The sequence below is a fragment of the Gymnoscopelus microlampas genome, assembly GCF_963454915.1.
Source record: "Gymnoscopelus microlampas genome assembly, chromosome: 19".
In the NCBI taxonomy this organism is placed as follows: domain Eukaryota; kingdom Metazoa; phylum Chordata; class Actinopteri; order Myctophiformes; family Myctophidae; genus Gymnoscopelus; species Gymnoscopelus microlampas.
This window is the reverse complement of record NC_139956.1, coordinates 33,074,555-33,097,533: the sequence shown is the minus strand read 5'-3', so window position 1 is coordinate 33,097,533 and position 22,979 is coordinate 33,074,555. Positions and strand designations below refer to the sequence as shown.

The window sequence follows — 22,979 nt, the reverse complement described above, 5'->3', positions numbered from 1 at the left end:
TTAAAAAAGAAAAAAGAAAGTAAAAAGACGTCACAAGTGATCAACAAACTATACTATAAAAACGGGTAAAGCATTGGTGAAATTGTCAAATAATATAAGAAAAAGGCAACAATTGTGCTGATCTTGATCAAAGGCTATTTTCAAAATATGTATCTGTGGAACCGAGTCAAACTAAATGTAATGCCTCAACTCCTACATTCCCAAGTGCTTGTCAGAGTGGGGGGGGGTCGCTGCCTGAAAAGGTTGAGAACCACTGCTCTAGACTTAGTAAACTGGACCTGAGTTGGCTCTGTACTTGGACATGCTTTTTTTCCCCACTTCACGTTGCAAGCTTGTTGATCAGCTATTATTGGCTAATGCTGCCCCCAGAATATGGATGCTGGGGGATTGAAGTGGTGCATCACATTACCGCGGGAAGTAGGGGTGCTGGGGGGCTGCAGCACCCCCTAAACATAATGTATGAAAAAATAAATAATAATAATAAAGAAAATTAAAAAAAATAAAAAAGTAACAGACCCAGAAAAAAAACGCACATTTCCACACGCGCACCCGTGCAAGGCACACATGCAGCACCCTTAATCTATAATATCTTCCCACGGCTATGGTGCATCATACTGGGCACAGCCTCAAAGGGCTTTGCATGCCAGTGGTGTAAAGTAACTAAGTAGATTTACTCAAGTACTGAATTTAAGTACAGTTTTGAGGTATTTTTTCTTTACTGTATTAGTAATATTCAATATTCAGTACTTTTACTTCTACTCCACTACATCTCAGAGGCAAAAACTATACTTTTACTCCACTGCAATTATTAGTATTTTGCAGATATAGATTATTATATTATAACACATATATTAACCTAACCACTTTAGCCCTATTTTATACCTACAGTGGGTGACCATTGACTTTGTCGCTTTTCATAAGAGTATCACTTCACTCATTTGCCTCACCCGCTTTGCAGTAAATTTAAGTTCCAAATACTACCACAAGGTGCCGCTTTGGAGTCACTTTTTTGTGACAGACAGACAGACAGACAGACAGCCAGACAGACAGACAGCCAGCCAGCCAGACAGACAGACAGACAGACAGACAGACAGACAGACAGATAGATGTCTTATATTATTATTAATAACTAGCAATAATTACGTGTGCTTAGAGCGTTTAAATTGGGTTTTCTGTTCAGCGACGGTCAGTCAGGAACGCATCTCTGTCATTTTAGAAATGTTCAGACACACATTGGTTTCTGTCTGTCTGTCTGTCTGTCTGTCTGTCTGTCTGTCTGTCTGTCTGTCTCAAAAGTCCGTGGAGAGACAGACAGACAGACGTCTTATATGTTTTTTTTTTCTCGCATAAATTTCTGTATAGTAGGTTTACCTCTTTCCTCTGTAAATGAAATAGTCCAGTTAGTGTAGCGGTTAAAACTAATGTCCGGCAATTTTACGACCCGGGTTCGAATCCCACGCTATAAGCATGCTAATCTGCTATTTTTACTTTTACTTCTACTCCACTACATCTCAGAGGAAAATATTGTACTTTTACTCCACTACCATTATTTGAACGCTTTAGTTACTAGTTACTTTGCAGATATAAATCATTACATTATAAAACATACATTATTTGCCCTATTTCACATAGTCTATTTGAAAATGGCCGATCTACAAGCTCACAACGCATTGCGACGCATTGTGAGCTTGTAGATCAGCTATTTTCAAACATTTATTTGCCAATACTTTTGTACTTTTACTTTGATTGAACTCAAGTAACATTTTGAGTTCATCCATGACCGTAACAGACGACCGTCATGTGATCCATGGCCAACAGCGAGGCGTTTGTTTTCATTCTTATAAGACCGCGTGGCTCATTTATATGCACGTGAAAGTAACTAAGCGGAAAGTAACTAAGTACATTTACTCCATGTCCACTTGTTGCTGACGGTGGTAGTGTAGGAGCAGCGCTGTAAAAGCCCCAAGCGTCATCGGTGCAGGAAAGATGCGTATTTGGTTGTACACACGGAGACACAAGGGTGGCGTTTTCAGTCGGAATTCAAATCATGATGCAACACTTTGTGAGCTTGTAGATCGGCTATTTTCGCTACTTTTATGGGACACTGTTGTACAACAAAGTAGAATTCATTTGTGAAGAAAGAAAAACCCATTAACAGTTGAAAATAGCCTACACCAGAGGTTTTCAACCAGTGGTCCGGGGACCACCAGTGGTCCTTGAGGGGGTTCCAGGGGGTCCCCAGCCAAATTAATAGTTAGCAACCAAATTGACCCTTATGTGTCTGTAACTCTTAATGTACAAATGGAACCAAATGGACCCGTCAGGGTCCATTTGGTTCCATTTGTGCACTCTCAGAGTTAAATGAACACTGATGATGATGATACAGTGTAGATTGGGACGCCCAAGAAATCTAAATGGTTGAGTCCCTGGCATATCTTTTCAAATGGGGGTCCCTGGGCTAATATGTGTCAATTTGGGGGTCCTTGATGGGAATAAGGTTGAAAACCACTGGCCTACACCATTTCTGCCCATCCCTCTAACTTCATGTAGGCGCATTAAAAATATCAAAATTGGCCGCTCTGAATTTGTATCTGAACAAATACTTTGATAGAAGAGATAGGCCTACAGAGGTACTGTAGGGGGGAGGGGGAACCTGATAGCAGAGTTCCTCACTTGGCTTATTTGGAATAGGCTGCATGTCATTAACATAACCGGTTTGGCAAGAGACTGGGCCAGTGTTGTAGGCTAGTGCTAATTTTGGAAGTGGGGGAGCAAGGTTCTTGAGCGGATTGGAGGTTTTTTTTTGTTACTTTATTTCGGTTTTAGGGCTAAGCTCTGATCCACCCGTCCCCCCCTCCCACGAAAGCCCCCCGAACCCCGCACGCAACCACTCCGCCGCGCTGCGCCAGGCTGCGCTGCGCTAAAACGCACTGTCTGTGCCTGTGGTGGCCTACTGAAAGCTAATAGTAGTATGACAAGGGTGCAATTATATTCAATGATATTCAATTGTTTTGTGGAAAACACATGGCTCATCATGCTTAATTAAAGAGAGACTCACTTGCCTTTTCTTAGTGCTTTTCATTGTTTGGACAGAAGAAATTGTAAACATTTAGCCAATATTCGATCATCATTAAATAACAGACAGTGAACTGGTAAACTGGTGACAGCATGTCATGGATAGCACATTAATTCTTAAACAATATTGAGGAGGAAATAAGTATAAACGAGGAAATAAAATAAAACAAACCAAAAAGACGCCAATAACCCCTGTCTTATAAAAACTGCCAAAGTGGGTCGGGGTTATCTGACATGACAGGCTGTGCCACTTTGGTTTTTGTGCTTTCTGCCGTGCGATGTGCTCGCAGCCAAGTCTTGACATAAGGCTCTGGATTCCAGGACCTGAGCGGAGGTCCATGCTGTCTAATAAACATCAGAGCCGACACACGTTCTGTATGCAGTTGCGAACGGAGTGATGTTATTATGAGGTTCAATGTTCATCAAACTAAAGCCGCACACGCATTCTGCCGAGCTGCATGGAATGAGCATATTACAGTTAATAAGGGGTACAAGTGCAGCTGGTACCCTTCTCCCTCCACATTCTATGTAGGCCTAGGCATAGTCCCTAAAAGCATTCACTGAAGATTTTTCAAAATCTCACCTGCACAACCCAATATTATGCTGTTGTTACAAATGTAATGCAGTAAACATGAACGTAGCGTTAACCGTGGTGATGTGTTGGATAATATTCACCCGCAGCTGGTTTTAACGAGACAGCAGCGTATATGAAAATGCTTCACAGATGATCCGATCATCTTTATTTTTAAATTGATGATGAAAGCCGCACACGCAAAATGGGGGTCCCCAATATGGTTATTTTGGGGGGTCATGGCCTGGAAAAGATTGAGAACCCCTACTTTGATGCATCTCTCTCTCTCTCTCTCTCTCTCTCTCTCTCTCTCTCTCTCTCTCAGAGAGAGAGACCTTGTCTTTGTACAGAGAGACAGAGAGAGAGAGCGCATCTGGATAAAAGAGACTTTGTCTTTGTATAGAGAGAGAGAGAGAATTAACATAACCGGTTTAGCGATGAATAGACTGGACAAGGAGCACATGTCGTTGAAGAGTTTTTTGGTTTGCAGTTTACTTAAGTAAAAATATCAATACTGCAATGTAGAAGTAGCCTACTCTGTTACGAGTAAAGTATATATAGTAGGCCTATATTATATTAATTTCTCTCTCTCTCTCTCTCTCTCTCTCTCTCTCTCTCTCTCTCTCTCTCTCTCTCTCTCTCAAAAATAGACTAAAATGTTAGAAAATAGAGTTGCATCGCGACTCTTTGTGGGCTTGTAGATCAGATTTTTTTGCCTATTTAATAGCCACGCTGAAATTGCATCTGAACAAATAGCCTGCCTTGATAGACCCCCCCCCCTCCGCTCAAAGAAAGAGACACACGGCATAAGTGCACACACAGAAAGCACAGAACGTATGACCCCAGTATATATTAAATATATATATATATATATAGTGCCACTGAACCACCACCACAGTAATACAATTTGTCAATTCAAATGAGCTATTGGCAAGAGAAAAAAATACGTTTATTTTCCCGTCTCGTTTTATCAATTAAGACGTTAAAATTAAACTAATGTTAAGCTCAGCATCATGCTATCTAACTTTATTTGCTTAATATTTTGCTTAATATAAATGTCACATCTTGTACTGTAAGCAACAGACAGGATCTTTCTCTGTCTTTCTAGGAAAAACAGTGCCTAAAAACCCCAAAACAAACAATTTTGCTATTCAAATGAGCTATTGGCATGATAAAACATACGTTTACATTTTCCAAAGCAAGTGTCAAAACATAATACAAAAGTGTAAAGTAATGTATGTACAGTTTGGAGAGGATATACAGTATACTAGTAACAAATATATTCTTGCTGTCTGCTGTGGGCTGTAGGCAGCTGTAGGCAGTAGACCGCTGCTGCCCCTAGTGGCACAGAGTGGAAATCATACATGCCCTGCATGAAACGCATGAGAAGAATGAAAAAAAAAGTCAATGGTCACCCACTGTAGGCTATTTGAAAATAGCAGATCTACAAGCTTGAGCAATGAGTTGTGAGCTTGTAGATCTGCTATTTTCAAACATTTTAGTACCTTTACTTTTGGTATATTTTGATGCCATTTTGATAAGTATATTTTGATGCCAATACTTTTGTGCTTGTACTCAATTAACATTTTGAGCAAAGGCCTTTTACATGTTACAGAGTATTTTTATATTGTAGTATTGCTACTTTTACTTAAAATATCTGAGAGTACTTCTTCCACCACTGTTACACACCCACATTTAACGAAGGAAACAAACAACCCCTATGGCCTTTGACCCTCAATCAGGCAAGGACAAACACTAGACAGGAAAAGAAAAAGGAAGAAAGCTCAGGAAGGATGACAAAAGAGTATAGGACCCCCTTCCAGGTCAGACAGAAGTGGAATAGGTACAGAGAGGTCAATATCCAAATGCAAAACAAACAAAACTAGAAAAACAGCTCCTCGGAGCACAGGTCTCCGCCAGGTCAGGTAGGTTATTGTGGCCTCCTGATGGCGCTATAGTAGGCCAATGTGAAAAGGGCGCCATTTCTTCTTAGGCCTTGCACGGCAAGCAGGCACTGCATTCATGATTTGAGGCATCTTGTTCCAAAAAATTGTGGCTCTGCATCGTTTATGATATTCATTCATATTTGATACAGCCTGTTTCTGGCAAAAATGGAATTAATTCTGCCTTAAAAGTCTGAAGAACTACTACTTCCGGGTCTGAAATCACTGTCCCTACAGCAGCCGCGTCCATGGGAAATGTAGTCTTTGGGTTGTTTGACTCGTTTCTAGTGTTTATATTGTGTTACTCGTTGGGTAAATGTGTACATTTACACCTTCAGTCCATACTTCATACCCATATGAGTAAAAACGCCAGGGTGGTGTGTTTATTTTTGGAACACAGTTCTTATATGAAGCGATCTAAGATTCCCCAATGAGGATATAAATACAAAAAGTAAAGCCATGAACCTGCGGAAAGCGCCCTCTACTGGCAGTGACATCAGGACTTTGGTGCTCTATAGAGATACTGTGTAGCGATTTGCGTGATGTTTGGACAAAATCTGTAGGAATAATATCAAAACAATTGTTTTGCAAAAAACGGCCTCATGGTGGCGCTATGACAGGCTGATCTGAAATATTCAGGGCAGTTAAATAACACTGCAGTTAAATATGTCCAGGCTGGTAAACACAGTACTAGTAACAATCGTAGTTGTTTTCCTGTAAATTAACAACCTACTTCGTTATACAAGAATGGGTGGGGAAGTGAATGGCCACCACTTACCCCACCCTCAACAATGCTGAAGTGCCCTTGAGCAAGGCAGTGAACCCCCAGCTGCTCAGTGGCCAAAACTATGGTTCTACTGGGCAGTTCCCAGGTTCAGTGTGTGTGTAGGCGTGTGCGTGTGTGTCTGTGATTGAGCCGAAAAAGAGCCCTCATGCTCAGCATATCTACCCTGGATAAATTAAGGTAAAACACAGTGCAAAACAAACTCAAACACAATACTAGAAAATGTGCTCCTTGGAGCACAAGTCTCCGCCAGCAGACCCGTGCTATTTTAACCAAAGGAAATCACTTACCCTATATTTAACCATAGTTTTCTAGAAATGTTCTGATTCTTAGATTAGAACATCTAAGGATTAGAACATGTTAGCTTGGCTAACATGTTCAATCAGCCAAGCTAACATGTCCAATGTTAGCTTGGCTGATGGCACTGATGTCACTTCAAAACAATGTTTGAAGTGACACACCTATTTATAGGTCTCTATTTTGTCATGCGTCTCGCTAGCCAATCAAAGCACACCCTTTCAACATATTGTCACGTGAAGCTTGACCAATACTAGCTTGGTGGACACACGGAAGGACGAGAACGAAAACATAGTCTCCTGGCGGAGACAACAAATATGAATCATGCTCCTGTCACGATATGACAGTTTTCCACTTCCCACCTCTAAAAACTATTTTGATTGTTCGGTTGAAAAAAAGTGACAGTGATAAGCTGCGGTCCTCTCTAAGCGTTTAACTATTTGCTACTGGAGTATTTTCTACTTTTTCTACTCAGCACTTGTGTTGTGCAGGGGTAAAGTGTCTGCCCCCCACTGCAGAGTCTAAGGGGAGGCGTTACATTACATCATCCGGTGGGGGCTCCTCACTGGCAGGTGAGCCAGTATGGTGCAATAGAATTGGCAACACAAAAATGCGTGGGGAGGAACAAATTGACATAACAATGGGGAGAAATAATGGGTACAAAAAAAAAGGATACTCTTAAGGGTTAAGGGTCGGGTTACAATAACAGTTTATATGAAGCCTATGTCTGCCCACCACTGCGGAGGCTGGAGGTTCGAATCCACTGCAGTGCATCCGACCTTGTCAAGCGTCTATAGTCTATACGAACACAATTGGCCCGTGTTCGGGGGAGGGACGCTGGGTGGGGAGGGTAATATTTGTCACTACACATACTTCTACGGGCTGGGGGGAGGGGGGGGGGGCACCTGTCAGCGGGGAGTGTTGGGCGGGAGGAGTAGGACGAAGCCCATACGTCCTCCCGGTGGAAGCTCCTCACTGGCAGGTGAGTCAGTAGGATGGGGAGGAATGGAATGAATTGGCATAACAATTAAAGTGGGGAGAAAAGGGGGTAAACAGCTAAAAAAAAAGGGGGGGGGGGGGAGTAAATTATAATGCATTACAATATGCCTATAAAACTGTGTTAGTCTTGCATAACCAGGCTCACAAGTTCAAAACGTTTAATCCCTCTACAAGTGGATCAGATTTGTAATTTGGGGTAGATCAAATCTAGGGTTGGGATATCCGATCTGTGATCACAGACTTTTCTCAGCAAACATCATGTCAATAATAATATCTTCAACACCCCAAATCCAAATCTGATCCACTCGAATAGGATTAAGGGTTTTGAACTCTTGGGCCCACACGGTCAGAGATCTCTCTTGGCCAAGATTAAGGTCATCAACTTGTGTGTTGACACGTCAGAGATCCACAGGGAAACCATGCCTTTACAATACTCTGTCTTGGTTTCTGGGGTCACTGGCACACAATAATCTCAAAATATTATTTTGAGATGGGGGTCCGCGCATATCATTTTGGGGGTCCTTGACATGAAAAAGTTTGAGAACCAATGCCATATAGACGGCTGATGTCAGAGATGACTAATGTCACGTTTTGGCCACATGGAGTCAAATATCCATTTGACGTGTGGACTCACTGACAGCGTGCTCAGCTCATGTTATTGTTTTTCTTTTGCTTGTGCCAGTTTGCCAGTTCCCACCTGATGTTGTGTGGGAGTCTCGACTGCTCCAAACCGTACTGAATTACTGCTAGCTTGCATAATGTCTTCAGAAAAGGTCTTAAGTCTAAGGTGTACAGGTGATTGTTTGTGCTGGTCCCGCCAAAGACGATGACAAGATCTCCCACCGTGCAACAGAACATCCTGGAACACGGACCCGTCCCCTTGGGCTCGACCTTCTTCCACGCGAAGGTCTTTGGATTGAATCTCCACAGATCGTTGAAGGCCCGGTGCTCCAAGTTGGTGCCGCCAAATATGTACAGCTCTCCCTTGTAGGCAAAGGCTGAATGACACCCACGTCCTTCTGGAAGAAGCTGTGGAGAAGAGGCTGTACTCAGCCAGTTGTTGGTCTCTGTGTCAAACACTCTGATGTTGTTGTAGACGTCCTGGAGCCCCTGGCCACCGAAGACAAACATCTTTGTCCCGATGATAGTGGCAGAGTGATATTTTGAAGGATGTGGCGGAGTGCCTCTGGTCTTAATCAAAGACCAGACCATTGTGGTGGTTTCCAACTTGTGGATGTCATTAAAGTATGTCACCTGTGTGCATCCTCCATATACATACATGACCTTCCCCAAGACACAAGCTGAGTGGTGCCACCTCGCCTCTGGAACAGTCCCAGAAATGTTGGGTTTGAACCATCTGTGGGTGTCGACATCAAACGTAAAAAGCACGTTGCAGTACTTCCTTGTGTCAGTATAACCCCCCCAGATGTAGACGCTGTCTTCGATCAGCACAGCTGTGTGGCCATAACGTCTGCAGGGAACATCAAGGGAACATTCTCCTCTTCCATTTGTCACTCTGGGCAACGTCGTCCAGAGCAAAGACACTGTGTGGAAGACGTGTACACCCATCTGATCCATATTACCCATACAGTACCCTTCAAAGGAATACACCTTGATCCCCACTGCCACCGTAATGTTATATTTGCCACAGCCACGCTTCAGATGGAGCGTCCAGGTAAACATTTCACACCAGCACGACTGCAGACCTAAATGAACTGTAAAACAGTGGATTCACAGTCTGTTTGAAATGTGTTCTGTAAAACTATGGATTCCTATACTAAGACATCACGTATATGGCACAGCGGCACAAATGTCACACAAAGCTTGGCAAACCCGCCGGCCGATGGGTTGGGTTGGCCATTCAGGGAAGCCAATTCCCTGTTGACCTCCCTAATATGGCTGAATTGATTGCCATAGCAACTCCAGCCCTGGCGCGGCCGAATTGACTGCCATAGCAACTCCAGCCCTGGCAGGCTCTAGGAAGCTCCTGTGCCTTTTTGTGTAAGAAAGGAAGAAAACGGTTATTGGTAGGCAGGTAATCTAATCTGTATATGCCCGCTCTGTGTAATGCCGGTCATTTCGGCTACCATGACGATGCTAGTATGCGTTCGTGAACATGTGAACAAAGGTTCAGAATAAATACAGTACATCACTAAGTCAACAACTGATGCTAAAACTATGCCAAAACTAGTGTGTGGATCCAGGTCACATCCAGGTATTTGAATCGTTCTTGGGTAAAAGTGAACTTTTGAGACGGTACCTCGGCTGCAAAATGACATTTCAGAAGTTCACAAACACACAAATAGGCCTACTGTACAGTAACAGTTACTGAGAAACCACCATAGACTTGTCTGACACGGATCAGTTGAGGACAAAAGTTATAGTATCTCTTATCTGGAAGTTAAACTGAGCAGAGCAACTGAAACCAACACACAGCAACAACTGCACACACACACACACACACACACACACACACACACACACACACACACACACACACACACACACACACACACACACACACACACACACACACACACACACACACACACACACACACACACACACACACACACACACACACACTAATGTTTCCAAATGGTATCTAGTCTAGTAATGGTCCAAAAATGTGCACCTGGTGTGTGTGCGTGTGCGTGCGTGTGTGTGTGTTATCATTCCCCGACTTCCTGTACCACAGATTCTGAGCTCTGATTTCCTGTCTGTCCTGCCCTCTGACAGGAAGTAGGAAGTAACATCGACCAATAAATTGATGAATTACTAAAGTATGCTTATCATAGAACACAACCACTCCTCTATACCACACACAAACATGCCTGCAGACACATACACATACACACACACGCGCACGCACGCACGCACGCACGCACGCACGCACGCACGCACGCACGCACGCACGCACGCACGCACGCACGCACGCACGCACACACACACACACACACACACACACACACACACACACACACACACACACACACACACACACACACACACACACTGAGTCCACAAATTATATTAGACACATAGTGTTATAATATATTTATATAACAGGGTTGGACAATTCAACACCTACGGATATGTCTGTGTTATCTTGGTTTTAACCACTAAAGGACCATGAAACGGCAGGCATTCTATTCCTGGACAGTTAGCATGCTATAATAGAAGCCATTGTTCCAATAAATGTGAAATCTTGTTTGAAATGACCAAACCTGCCTACCAATGATGTCACTGGTAGGCGATGGTAGGCGATGAACTGTCCGCAGCCTCCTCTAAGACACAGAGTGAATAGTCAAAAATGGTACCTTATTATAATGAGCATTAGTGAGGAGGACCAATTATATGAAGATAGGTTGAAAATGGGGGAAGTTGTCCTTTTAAGTGTTACTTTTATTTTATACTTCTACAAAAATAGCTAAAAGAGTAAATCTACAAGCTCACAACACAACACATTGCAGCACGTTGTGAGCTTGTAATAGGTATTTTTGCACATTTTTGAAACTCTGAAAATGAAAAATAAAAATGTATAAGATATTATCATCACAATACAATAGTATCATCACAATATCGATTTAAAGGTAATTGGTCAAAATTATTGTGATATTTGATTTTGTCCACATCACCCAGCCCTACCTACACACGCTGTAGCACCTTCTCCTCCACACAGCCAATAACAGCACTATTTGACAAGTTGTTTGGCTTAAATTTGTTCTTTGTCATGCCAGCCATGTTCAGAACATATATTTATACACAGTCATGCCAGCCTAGAGTCTACATCTGTACACAACATGCACGCACACACACACAACTCTTTCCAGATGAAAAGGAAAAAGAGACATTGTCTATTGTCTGACCTCTGGTCAAAACTCATTTATTTACAAATAGAGTGACTGTGGGACATAAAAAGCCTGGGTACCGAGGCTAGTGGGACAATGACGACGACAAGCACAACCTAGAATTATACGACCTAAAAGAGCAAAACCTAGAATTTTACAACCTTGAAGAGCACAACCTAGAATTCTACATAGCAATTAAGTATCTGTAGAACTGTACAAAATGAAATGTTACAACCTAGAACAAGACAGCCCAGAACAGAACAATAAAGAACAGTATAGACTAAAATAGTTCAGCCTAATAGTTCCGTCTAATGGTGGAAAAAGTACTCAAATTCTTTACTTAAGTAAAAGTACCAAAACTGCAAAATGAAAATACTCTGTGACAAGTAAAAGCCCAGAATTCAAAATGTACTTGAGTAAAAGTACAAAAGTATTGGCATCAAAATGTACTTAAAGTACCAAAAGTTAAAGTACAGTACTAAAACATTTCAATGTTTGAAAATAGCAGTTCTACAAGCTCACAACGAGCTTGTACTGTAGATCGGCTATTTTCAAATAGCCTATGTATAAGATAGGGCTAAAGTGGTTAATGTATGTTTCATAATATCATAATTTGCATCTGAAAAGTAACTGGTAACTAAAGTTTTCAAATAATTGTAGTGGAGTAAAAGTATAATATTTGCCTCTGAGATGTAATGGTCTAATGGAGTAGATGTAAAAATATTGGAAATTGGAAATACTCAAGTAAAGTATGAATACCTCAGAATAGTACTTAATAAATAATAATAATAATAACTTGAATTTATATAGCGCCTTTCTGAAACCCAAGGACGCTTCACAGTACGCAAAATAAACAAATTAATTGCCAAAAGCCTGAGTAAATAACTGTCTCTTCACTTATTAAATTATTTATTTACTTATTTAAGTGTCTCTTCACTTATTTAAGTACAATACTTAAGTAAATGTACTTTGTTACTTTCCACCACTGCGTTCAGGCAAAAGGGCAAGCCTTGGGTTTTTTTTTTATTGGGGCGAAACTGTGCAATGACAGGACAAAACTTAATACGTGCATGAATAAACACTTCAAATATAGTTTTAACCTTCTGATAGTCCTTATAATGACTTCTGTTATGACACACCGAGCTAGTCTTCCTCTCTACGCACACACCCAGAGAGAGAAGGTTGTTTGCTTTCCTGTTTTTACCACAGTCATCAGCTGTGAGAGAACACACACGCACGCACACGCACGCACACACACACAAAGAAATACCTAAGTGTGTACCTCCGTTCTTGGAAGATATCTTACAAATACCTCCACCCTTCTATAGGAGTCAAGATAGATTGGTGTGTGTGTGTGTGTGTGTGTGTGTGTGTGTGTGTGTGTGTGTGTGTGTGTGTGTGTGTGTGTGTGTGTGTGTGTGTGTGCGTGTGCGTGTGTGTAGTGCGTATGTGTGTGAACCAGCCTTAAATGCCTCCCTGCGAAATGCTCCAGGGGTTTGTATCTATGTTGGTATCACAGAGACAGGAAGTGGCACAGTGTTTACTTCCTGCCTAGTTAGATGTGGTGCAGCTTGGCACCGGTCACGCTCTCTGTCACAACACCAGGAATAGGGCTGCTCTGAAACATGTGTAGTACGCTAATATTAGAAATGGGCTGCATGTGTGCATGAGCATATGTTTTACTGGACTTGTAACACACACTGTGGAAGTCTCACTTTTTGGTCAAGACTTCTAACAACGAAGGATTTCAGTGTCAGTAGTATACAAGTTACATTTCAGAATGGATGAGTGAATGAATGATGATTTCAGTGGGGTTTTAGGTGGAAGGGACCTCTCTTTCTCTCTCTGTGTGTGTGTGTGTGTGTGTGTGTGTGTGTGTGTGTGTGTGTGTGTGTGTGTGTGTGTGTGTGTGTGTGTGTGTGTGTGTGTGTGTGTGTGTGTGTGTGTGTGTGTGTGTGTGTGTGTGTGTGCGTGCGTGGAGGGCTGGAGAAGTGCCAGGTTTGTTAGATATATTTAAAGATAGAGAACAACACTTGAGTCTCCAAAAACAACAGGCAGAGGGAAATCCTCTCGCCTGGACACACAAACACTGGCACACTCATACGAGCATATACTGCCAGACTCATGCTGCACACACACACGCACACACACGCACTCACACACACACACACCAGGTGCACATTGTTGCGCGTGCGTGCGTGCATGCTTTGTCACAGATCAGTGGAAACCTCATGTCCAACCCTTTTACTTTTCAGGATTAACTTAAAGCAAAAATAGCATATCAACAAGCTTGCAGATACTTTTGTGTGATGCTGTAGTATGATCACGTAGGGCATTAATTAATTTACCAAAAAACACAACAAGTTCAAATATGGAGATAAGAGGTTTCTGCAACAACAGAACTACGGTACACTTAGTGATTAAGACAGGCTCCAACAACAGCATGGCTTCATGTGGTCAGTCTATGACGTCAGTTTTCTATGACGTATCTATGACATAATGACTCCATCTTTGGACATGGTTTCAAGCTAGATACGTTGGGGAGTATTATCGCTGTGTTCAGGAGATATTTGCACAATAAAATGTGAGGAATTATCATTAGTAAAGTGGATATGATCACTAAACTAGTAGTAGCATTTGGTCAGCTACAACAGTCTAATGAGATCAGACAATCCCTTTATTGTAATGCAGCCCTAACAGGACCATACCGGTGCTCTGGCATGATTAGCACATTGATTATTTATGGCCACCATTATTCCAAAACATAATGTACTGTAGTTTGTCAGATTATTGAGGAAGCCATTGGATTCAGTTCATTTCAGTACCAGGTATAAATTAACTTCTAAGTATAGTTTGGTGTTATGTTTTGGCAACGTGATGTTAGCGCTATGCGTTCATACGTTTTAAAATCTAGCACAAAATTGTCCCTGGAGAAAAGACTGAACCTACGTTACAAGAGTTACAAGCCAAAATGTGAAGCAACCTAAACGCGAAGCGACCTCAACCAGGAGGCTGATTTGAAACATTTGGGGCAGAGGTTCCTCCTTGGCCTACTGTGACGGTGCGTGTTAACAGCTGGCGATTCAGTATAGTATTTTCCGGAAGTGCATTATATGTCTATGTCTATGAGAGCCGGCAACTACTGGCGATGAGGCGAAGTGGGCGGGGGGACGATGTTGATCTGAAAAGATGGATTTTATTTATCTTTTGGACGATGTCGCCCGGCGATCGTCCGGAGACTCGCCCGCTGTCAAAACGTACTGTGAGTGTGCGTGCAAAGTTTCACACTAATTAGTCCAACGGTGCCATGAGATTCGCCCCCGGCCTGGCGGAGACAAAGATAAAGCCCTTAATTGAAATGGTCTATGTTCATGTATGATATGGCTGAAGATGTGTGGTCCTTTAAGACCAGGGAGAAACAACACGTAACCACATGAACCCTATAGCATCCATATATTGTGGGGGTGAAAATAGCTGATCTACAAGCTCACCGCATGTCCCGGCAATTTTTGAGATATTTTTAGTGTAGGGCATCATGTCAAACTTGACCTTGAAGAAGACACTGAACCCCATAACCGCTCTCAATGAGCAGCATGACTGCCTCCATTAATGTCGATGAATGCACTGTAAAGCGCTTTGGAGAAGAAACATTTTTTTAACACACATCATTTGCAAAAATCCTCTCTCTCATACACATTAATTTCCTCACACACCAGACCTCTCACGCAGCATGTGAGTTCTTCATCTCTCTCCTCCCGCATCCTCAGGCTGTTTAACAACAACAGCAACAACACCACCAACAACAACACCATCGAGAGCATCCTGACAGGCTGTATCAGCGCCTGGTACGGGAACTGCACCACCCCCACTCAACAGGAAAGCACTAGAGGGTGGTGCTGAAGGTACAGTGCATCATCGGAGGTGAGTTTCCCCCTCTGTCCAGGGAATATACGAGAAGCCGTGTGTAGCCAAGGCTGAGTGAATCATGAAGGACACTCACCACCCCAGCCACAATCTGTTCACGCCACTGCTGCGGCCACCGCCAGGCAAGCGCTACTGACGTATCCAAAGCCATACTACTGTACCACCAGATTTCTGAACAGCTTCCACCTGGCTACCAGGTTACTTTTCTGATGACTGACTGTACTGTCAAAGTTAACATTCTATGATTTTTCAAAGGTTAGTAAAAACGCTCAAAATCGCTAAGGGCATCTATAGACGATGCTCTAACTCTGGCAGTTAAAGAGTTAACTGCCTCATTTAATTGATATTTTCCTCAAACCATGCACTACCATGCACTACTGTATACCTGTTTCTTTTGTTTATTTCTCCATCTCTTCCCATCTTTCTTGAAACTGCAATAATAAAGCTTGTCTGAGATAGAATTTCACAGACTTTTTTTTTTTACACCTGTAAACCTGTCATGTGACAATGAATTGAGTTTTTGCTGTCCTCTCCCCTGAGTCCATTCTCGATACAGCAGCTCTCTTTGTCGCTTTTTCCCCTCCACAGTTTCCCCCAAACGCCTTCTCTCTCTCTGCTATTAGTTTCTGTCATCAAGTTCTCTGATGTCTATAAATGGACATGATATCCAACATCTACTGACCATCTTGCACACATGCACCCATGCGTGCGCGCGCGCACACACACACGCACGCACACGCACACACACACACACACACACAGAGGGAGAGAAAAAAAGAGAGAAGGAAATGGGTTCTTAGTAAGACTTAAGACATCCAATCTGTTTCCATTCCACTGTCCTACACACACACACACACACACACACACACACACACACACACACACACACACGCACACGCACACGCGCACACACACACGCACACGCACACGCACACGCGCGCGCACATACAGTATACACTTTGTGAATTCCTTAGAAACACTTAGACTGAGAAACTTAGAGCAGATCCCCCTAATGTTCCGTTAACTCATTCAGGAGTCAGGACCACTGCTGCCATGTCAACTTCTCAAACATTTTTACATCAAGGACACTCAAATCTGTATGTATTTGGCCGTGGACCCCCATTTAAAGAAGTGCTGTGCCATGGACCCCCATAAGAGAAGATTTGTGTTGTTGATTTTATGTTGTGCAGAATTCTACAACAGTGTGTAGGTGGGGAGACGACAGTGGAGAGGGTGAAACCTATTATCTGAGTAATTGATATCATTACGTCGTAGTAATAAAGTAATACATTCTCTCATTGTGGTAACTTCTAGCAGGTGAAATAATAGCGAAATAAAACTGTTACTCATTTTGCTGGAGACCCCCTGGAACACCTGAAGGACCACTGGGGGTCCCCAGAGTGACCCCAAATGTAGTCAGAGTCACTGATCTAGATGCTGGCTCTGACCTTTGAACTCCTTACTACTGGCTTGTAATGTAGCTGATCTAGTAATATAAAACCATTGTTGGGAGTAGTTACTATAGCTTAACAACATTTCCCATCGTGTGGGTAACCTCACTATTTTCAGAATGATGTAGCTTTCCAGTAGTTCAGCAATTTTATTTACACCACTGGTAGCTTGACAAAAGCCATCACATTAGCATTATGTTTCTTCACTCACTGCCATAACATGTGCTCAGCCATCATATTAGGTACAAAGTAACTTTAACATGTCCTCAGCCATCATATTAGGCACAAAGTAACTTTAACATGTCCTCAGCCATCATATTAGGCACAAAGTCACTTTAACATGTCCTCAGCCATCATATTAGGTACAAAGTCACTTTAACATGTCCTCAGCCATCATATTAGGTACAAAGTCACTTTAACATGTCCTCAGCCATCATATTAGGTACAAAGTCACTTTAATGCAAATTAGCTAGCTTCTTTTAATTAGGTCTAACTTGTAGTGTAGTGTAGCAAGCTACTTATTTTGAGGGAGAGCTTTTAGTGTAGCTTAGTTAATTTTTATGAAGAGTAACTAGTTTAGTTGCTACATTTTGAAAGTAGCCCCAACACTGTAGTGTACAGCTGAAAGCACACCCCCCCCCCCCCCCCCCCCCCCCACACACACACACACACACACAGAACAATATAGCTCATACATGATTGCCATACTATATGAACTCACATACATAAACTCATTGTCTCGACTCGTGTGTGTGTGTGTGTGTGTGTGTGTGTGTGTGTGTGTGTGTGTGTGTGTGTGTGTGTGTGTGTGTGTGTGATGGCACCAGGATGTGTGCTAGGACAAAGCCAGGATGTAAGGGCAGTGTTCACCTCATTAAGGAGCTAGACAGCTATAATGTACAGGACAAACACACACACGGCGGGTAAAACAGCAGCTGTCCCATGTGTGCCATTTTTGCTTCCCCAGTCCAAATTAACGAAACGCTTGGGATTAAAAAAATCATGGTCACGTTTAGAAAATGTGTGTTGTCCATTTGAAGACGAGGAAGGAAACTGGGCAACTTTTGAGGACATAAAAGAGCTGGATAGACATGTCAATCATCTATCAAACTGAACAACGTGAGCAATACCATTCATTCAGCAATGATGATGAGCAGCTCCTTGCATCCTGCTTATTACACGGGCACGCTGAATCAATAATTTGATTTGATGTGATATTGATCTTTTTGTTCTTGAGATTCTATGATTAGAACTGTGTCCACAGCAACGCAAACCGAGGCAAATAAGCAGTCGATTATTATTCAGAAAGACCGCAGATGTGCCTGCTAATTCAGTGTAAATCAGCATCTTTGCTAAATCCGGTGTGTTTACATTACATTGACATGTATTGCTCATTAATATGTGGTGTCCCGTCTTAATAAACAAATACAAATAAAAGTAAGGTAAGAAACTGGAGGACAAATGGGTTATTCCAATTCCAACACATGGAATTAAACCCCCAACTTAACCCTAATTACTACAAACACCAAGGGTCGAGTAGCCGTTTTGGGCATAATGATCACTTAGTCGTTGTTCAAGGCTGGCGTGAGCACCCAGTGCCTTTTATGTCTAATTACAGGCTGTTAATTAAAATCATACATGCCTAGAATAAGCAAATCATCTAATAAGACCAAACAAAGAGTAAAAGTCAATCATTTAATATGAATAATAAAGGTACTAAAGCTTATTCTGACTAAAACTATGGTTGTTGTTTTGATCATCTCAATCTGATCACCTGGTAGATTAAAAAGAGAAGGTTGGCCAACTCTGACATGCACTATGCATTTCATTCATACATCCATCACCATTACAGCCACGTACAGTGTAACAAAACAAATCTACGTTAAATTATGTCTTGTATGCCTTTTCCCTCAGAGAGAAGAGAACCTTCACCATGTCTTTGTTTGTTTGTTTGTTTTTTACCACTGAGAGCCAAAGACCAACTACCTTAAAATGATCTCACTACAGTATACCTGTATACCATTCATTCCGCAACGCATCTCTGTCATTTTAGATTTCTTTGGCTATTCAAAAATAGCAGATCTACAAGCTCATAGCGCTCATACCGAGTGCCGCGCTATGAGTTTGTATATCTGCTATTTTTGAAAAATCGTGAACATTTGTGCAAATCTTTGAGAATACCTTTTTTAAAGCGAACATTTGTAACTCAAATGTTTGCTTCTGGAACAAAAGACTTTACAAACGTATGCTTTAAAAATATACATAAAGATTTGCACAAATTTACCCAAAAAAAAGAAGCAGATCTACAAGCTCATAGCGCGATTTTCGAAGAGCCAAAGACATCTAAAATGACAGAGATGCGTCGCCGGATTGAATGGGTTAACTGGATGTCAATTTCTGACTCCTGAAGTTGCGAACCGATACCCTTCAACTCTGGACTACCTTTTGCTCGCTCTTACCTCTGAAGATGGCACCGGCCTGGGGGTTCGAGTGGCTGAGGTTGTTGGCTCGCTGGAGAACACAGCGCAGCATGGCTGCTACCTGCCTGGGACCTGGTGGTGGCACTACGACTAAAAGATCTCCCTCAAGTCTCCCACCTTTCACCTGATGGTGGGAGGATGGCTTTAGGGTGTAGGATGTCTCAGTCAACTTTGTGGGTTCAAAGAAGGCAGGTCGTCAAATCAACCTCGTTCAGCCACCACTATAGACGGTTGTCAAGCGGTTAATGGTCAAGTGTTTGTGTGTGTCTGTGGGGTGATTAACTCTTCTCTTGAATGGGAAGAGATGTGTTCCACAAACTAGATATCCACCAAGGAAACAAATGAAACAAGTGACACTTATACTTCCCGTCTGTCTGTTAAGTCTGTGAAATTAAACCAAACAATGGATCTTTTTGTAAAAGACAGCAGTCCTTGGTTGACAAACACTTTTACAGAGTGGTCACTCTGCATCTTAGACGTCCCGAGTCAGGATTTCAGGTCCAGAAATGGGGACGCAACAATCTGAACAGACGCGTCTTCCAGTCCAAACGTTAAAATCTCTGCTTTTCCGCGACTGTCTCATTCTCTGTCTCAGAATTTAAAGTCCTCGAAACCACCAAATAAAAGCTCTGTCCCCAGACAGTGTCTTTACTGACCGGCTGCCTTCCCACTCTGGCAGTCAGCACACACTCAACAGGGTCGGGGGGAGCATGCCAGGAACACACACACACACACACACACACACACACACACACACACACACACACACACACACACACACACACACACACACACACACACACACACACACACACACACACACACACACACACACACACACACACACACACACACACACACACACACACACACACACACAGTCCATTGTCACACCCCTCACATCCAGAGGAAATTTCAACATTTCCTGGTCTTCTTTCCCCCCCCTCTCCCTCTCTCTCTCTCTCTCTCTCTCTCTCTCTCGTCTCCTATCTGTTTCTCCATCTACCCTCCTCCCTGTCTTTGAGTCTCTGTTCTCTCTGCTATCATTTATAACCTTCCAGACAAAAATATCTCCATGCGTTTCCTTGCATCTTCAACAACTCTGATCTCAACTCAACTCAACTGTATTAGTCTCATCACAGGTTTACACCTGCAAGAAAAGTGTGGGAAATTATTTGCCGTATAAGCTCCATCGTTCAAGTTCCAAGAAAGGTGGAAAGAGAGAAAGAAAGAAAGAAAAAAAACGATATCAATATTGGCGGTGTGGAATATATACAGCACATATTGTTGCTGTCAGGTATAAACCGCCAAAACGGTTACTTTTCAGGAATCAAATTCAAAAGTAGCAAAAGTAGCAGATCTACAAGCTCAAAAGATCTGCTTCTTCTTATGTGTTTGTGTGACGCTGTAGTATGATCAATTAATTAAAACGAATGAATGAATTTACAAAAAAAACACAAAAAGTTAGAATATGGAGATAAGAGGTTTCTGCCCAAAAGCAACAATATGGTGCATGCTAATAAGGTGCATGACATAAGGACAGTGTGTGGTTAAAGGGGATGTAGGTGATGTGTTTTGGTTAAGATAAGTGTTAAGTAGCTCTATATTTTGATAGTAATCATTGTTAGAGTGTTTGTTCAGTAACAGGAGTCTCCTCGTCTCTCCAGCAGAAAATACATTTCAAGTTGGGATACCGATTTAATCCAATCAGGAGAGAGAACTCATACATGATACAGCATAAAGCAAGTGAAATTGGAAGTGATGACACAAATAAATGAGCTGACACAAATAGAAGTGGAACACTGTAAATTGAAGCTGATGAATGGGTACTCTCTCCTGAACGGATACAATTGTATTTTCTAAAGAGCTGGAGAGATGGGGAGACCACTGCTATTGAACAAACACTCTATAGCAATGATTAATGTTACTATATAAAGCGTTATATTTTAAGAGAGAGAGAGAGAGAGATTTTTTGAGTGTGTGTATTGGTTGTAACTTCTTATAGAAACAATAGTGGGTATTCCCCCATCTGAGTCACAGAGGTAAACTATAATGTCACGCTTGCTCGCTCTCGCTCTCTCTCTCAGAGTAAGAGAGTGCCACCCACTGATCCAAACTAGGAATGCCATTCCTGAATCATGACAACCACACACACGCACGCACGCACACACGCACACACACAAATTTAAAGATGGATTTCATGAGACGACAGGTACACGGATTCAAACAACATTTAATCTCAGACAATCCCAGTGTGAAGCCACATTGGGAACTGGAAGACCACCCCCACACCCACACACACACACACACACACACACACACACACACACACACACACACACACACACACACACACACACACACACACACGGTCAATCTCCGTCTTTACTGAGATTCTCTGTGATTTTTTTTTTCCTGATGGTTGGTCCGACTACCCGGAAGTACACTGTAATGTTGCCACAGTAACCAGAGGACATTGCATTGAAGGGATGACTCAGCAGTTTCCCAGAGAGCAATGAGACACACCACGCTATAGGACTCATAAAAACTACAAATACCACGCTATAGGACTCATAAAACTACAAATACCACGCTATAGGACTAGGACTCCTACAAAATTCATCTGATGATGAGGTCTGACAATTCCTCCCCCCCCCCCTTACTTTAAAGGTAGGGTAGGTGATATATATTATCAACAAAACATTTGTTGTTAAAAGGTTAAAGCACTATATTCTGATAGTAATAATTCATTGCTACAGAGCGTTTGTTCAGTAGCTGGGTGGGGGGCAGGTGGGTTGCCAATTTCAGCCAATCAGGAGAGAGTACCCATTTATCAGCTTCAATTTGATATCTCTAACAGTATTGTCAGGTTTTACAACCAGCAGGCTTTCTATGGGGCATACAGGTACATTATCATTAAAAAGAAACTTAGACATGTGCGCTGATGGCCTAGTGGGTAAGGCACATTCCACATATAGGCTCTATCACAGCCTGACAGCGAGTCACAGGTTCGATTCCCGAGCCTGCTGACCTTTGCTGCATGTCACTCCCTGTCTGTCTGTCTCTGTCTCTCTCCCTGTTTCCTGTTTGTCTCTACTATACTATCCAAAATACAGGCAGAAAAGCCAGAAAAATATGATTTAAAAAATATATATCATTTACACTCGGACAAACACGCGTCACACAACTAATATTGGAACCACTAAACAACTGCATGGAAACACTGATTCCTCAAAAAATGAAATCAAGATGAATGTGTGGCGTAGAAACATGAGGATTGAGCACGTAAGCCCGCTTTGGCTCGTGCGTATTTTCTGTGTGTCACACAAACAGTATGGCTTCATTAAACAGGCATCCTTTTGTAAGACAATAAATAAAAAGTCAGGTCATGAGTTCAGATGATGTCACAGTCAATTCACATGGTGAGGATCAGCCAGCATTCCATTTGTAATGAAAAAAAATAACAGATTGTGGGGGGGCTTTTCTTAATGACTTAAGCCCTAATTCTTCATACAATGAATAGTGAATAAAGCCTAGGCTATCTATCTACAAGCTCCCAACGCAACTTCCTGTTGGACTTTACATACGTGAGGGAGAGAGAGAT

At 42.2% G+C, this 22,979-nt stretch overlaps 1 protein-coding gene across 1 annotated transcript in view; it reads right to left on the bottom strand.

Annotated features, from left to right (window-relative positions):
* Positions 1–20,028, bottom strand: part of dysf (dysferlin, limb girdle muscular dystrophy 2B (autosomal recessive)) — a 155,531-nt gene extending 135,503 nt beyond the window's left edge. Inside the window, 1 exon segment of the mRNA XM_084043388.1 lies at positions 19,355–20,028. Within this exon segment, the coding sequence (XP_083899514.1) occupies positions 19,355–19,427 (73 nt within the window). The 5' untranslated portion in view covers positions 19,428–20,028.
* Positions 20,029–22,979: the final 2,951 nt, after the last annotated feature.